Source organism: Otolemur garnettii, unplaced genomic scaffold (assembly GCF_000181295.1).
Source record: "Otolemur garnettii isolate 467f Iridium unplaced genomic scaffold, OtoGar3 scaffold00061, whole genome shotgun sequence".
In the NCBI taxonomy this organism is placed as follows: domain Eukaryota; kingdom Metazoa; phylum Chordata; class Mammalia; order Primates; family Galagidae; genus Otolemur; species Otolemur garnettii.
Window position 1 is genome coordinate 2143618 of NW_003852456.1, and position 2872 is coordinate 2146489.

At 45.2% G+C, this 2872-nt stretch overlaps 1 protein-coding gene across 2 annotated transcripts in view; it reads left to right on the forward strand.

The window, feature by feature from the left end:
- The first annotated feature begins 977 nt into the window (after positions 1–977).
- Positions 978–2872, forward strand: part of PDLIM3 (PDZ and LIM domain 3) — a 30097-nt gene continuing 28202 nt past the window's right edge. For both annotated transcript variants that reach the window (XM_003792775.3, XM_003792774.3), the window contains exon 1: positions 978–1096. In XM_003792775.3, the coding sequence (XP_003792823.1) occupies positions 1004–1096 (93 nt within the window). In that variant the 5' untranslated portion in view covers positions 978–1003. The remainder of the gene's footprint in view (positions 1097–2872) is intronic.

Below are 2872 nucleotides of genomic sequence, written 5' to 3' on the forward strand. Positions count from 1 at the left end.
GTATATTAATCCCTCATCCGTTCATATGAACTCCTAGATGATCCATTGGAGAGGATATATGTTTGTGCATTTTCACTTTTAAATTGCTTCATTTAAAAATATTGACTAGGCTGGTGCAGTGGCTCATACCTGTAATCCCAGCACTCTGGGGGCTGGAGGCAGGTGGATCCCTTGAGCTCAGGAGTTCAAGACCAGCCAGAGCAAGAGAGAGAATATTAAAAATAGAAAAATCAGCTGGGCCTTGTGGTGGGCGCCTGTAGTCCCAGCTACTTGGGAGGCTGAGGCAGGAGGATCTCTTGAGCGCAGGAGTTTGAGGGGTTGCTGTGAGCTCTGACGCTACAGCACTCTACCCAGGGTGACAGAATTCAACTCTGTCTCAATAAATAAATAAATAAATAATGACTGTATTTACATCTATGTCAGTGCATATATATATATATATATACCCATAAATGAATGTATGCACATGTATTTTTAATTGTAGAAATGCTTCGTATTTCTTGAGAATTACGCTGTGCAGGAGGGCTCATTTAATTCTCGCGGTGACCCTACAAGGTAGGTACAACTGTTACCTCTATCGAACAGGTGAGGAAACTGAGGTTTAAGGACGTTAAGTAACGTAGCCAAAGTCGCAGATCTAGTAAGGAAATATTGGTGCACTCAAAATTGCTAAATAACTAAGCATTACTGGCGATGCTGGCGTGTTTTTTTAATGGGAACCACGGAGGCTGCGATCTGGCTGCTTTTAACTTCCCTTAAAGCACACTCTGAGCTCCAAGCAGACGAGTGGACGGACAGGTGCTCCTTTAAGAGTGACAGCGGCTGTAACCCGAAGCCGCCCAGGGCGCAGCCGGGTGAACTTCCAAAGTCCGAGCTGTCCGGAGTGGGCGGGGTCTGGGGGGATGGGGCCCTGACGTCACCCCCAGCGCGGATAAAGCTCCCCCAGCCGTGGCCGGGACACTCCCCGCGGACAGGGCCGCCCCTCACAGTGCCAGGAGCCACCATGCCCCAGACCGTGGTGCTCCCGGGCCCTGCTCCCTGGGGCTTCAGACTCTCAGGGGGCATCGACTTCAACCAGCCTCTGATCATCACCAGGGTAGGCATTGGCCCTTCTTGCTTTTTGCAACAAGTTGGGGGACTCTGGCGCCTCGGGGGACGTAGGAGGAGGGGGTCCCGGGAGCTGCGAGCTGCCGGGGAACCCCTGGCAAGGCGAGCGGGACAGTGTACCGCGGGGTCGTGAGCGAGGTGAAGTGTGGAAGATGCGGAGCGGCTTAGGGGTGTCGCAAAGGTCTCTGCATCATCCTCTCGGTCCCCAACAACTTTCCGAGGACAGGTCGAGTGACAGCGTAGGCTCCCTTTGGTCACAAACTGATGCGTCCCAAGCAGGAGAGGCAAGGACTGGCCCCGCGGTTCCTTCTTGCAGCCAGATGCTCATCCCGGCGTTTTCCTTGTCTGGGGCGGGGTGGTGGGTGACACTTCAGCTGGGCTCGGTTCCCGGGGCTCAACCTGGGATGCCCAAACTGGCACTGCTCCTATCAGCCCAGACGAGAAAATATTCCTGGTGCGCATTCCCGAGTTTCCAAGCATTTCGGATAAATATTTTTCCAAAGCTGGAAACTTGGGTTAGGAACCATCACTCATACCTCAAATTACAAAGAAAACTTGTCAAGAAGTTCCGTTTACCTGGCGGAAAGTAACCACTCAGCCTAATAACTCTGACACTAATGCTTTCATATCAAAAGTGGAGCTCTGCTTTACTCAGTGTTCTCTAGAGTATCGTCTAATTAGGGAAAAGAAAAGGTAAAGATGGCTCAGCGCCTGCAGCTCAGCAGCTAGGGCGCCAGCCAAATGCACCAGGGCTGGCCGGGTGGAACCTAGCCCGGGCCTGCCAAACAACAGTGACAACTACAACCAAAAAAGGGCGTTGTGGAGCCCGCCTATAGTCCCAGCTACTCCGGAGCCAGAGGCAAGGGGATCGCTCGAGGCCGAGTCTGAGGTTGCTGTGAGCGGTGACGCTACAGCCTTCTACCCTCTACCCAGGGCGACACTTTGTCTCAAAATAAAAAAAAAGTAACCTCAGTAGTTTCTCTCCTGTCAGTAAATTTCTAGAATTCGTTGTAAAACATTGTTTGGTCTAGTTGATTTTTTTTTTTCTTTATTAGAAAATTAATATTATTTTAGTTATCACATCTAAAGCATTTTAAAACTATTAAAAGGTATAAGCTTTACACAATGTTATCCTTTTTTTCTTTCTCTTTTTTTTCTTGCTGCCTATACTATGTTGTATAAATGTATACATTGTAATCTGTTGGCTCAAGGTTTTCAACAAGGTAATACCTTTCAAATTCTGTTTATAAACTGAGATTTGGGAATCAAAGTCCTTTCTAAAATATCTCAGAGCATATATCATATAGAAGCATACAATGAAACATTTCAAGCTTTGTTTTACATTTTTCAAAAGCATATAAACACATCTGACATGTGTTTTTATACGAGATATGAAGACAGTTTAACCCACCCTGAAAAATGTTCCTAAGTAACTTAAGCAGAAAATGCCTCAGTGATCCGAGCCAAGCAAGTCCTTTTATAGATTTACCAAAGAAAACAGTTTCCATTATCTCTACTGAAAAATATTTCAGTTTCTGGAGCATAGTCTTTATTTGTTTATATTAAATGAAAAAAGCTTTGGAATCATAACAAAGAATAATTCATATGTATATTAAATCATAAATAAATAATTTTGCCCAAAAAATCATTTAAAAGATTTATAATTTTTTTTCTGTTACTGTGTAACATGTCAATATAATTAATCGTATGTTTGAAATTTTAAGTTGTTGATAACATGAACATTTATTTTAAAGCAGTATGTAAA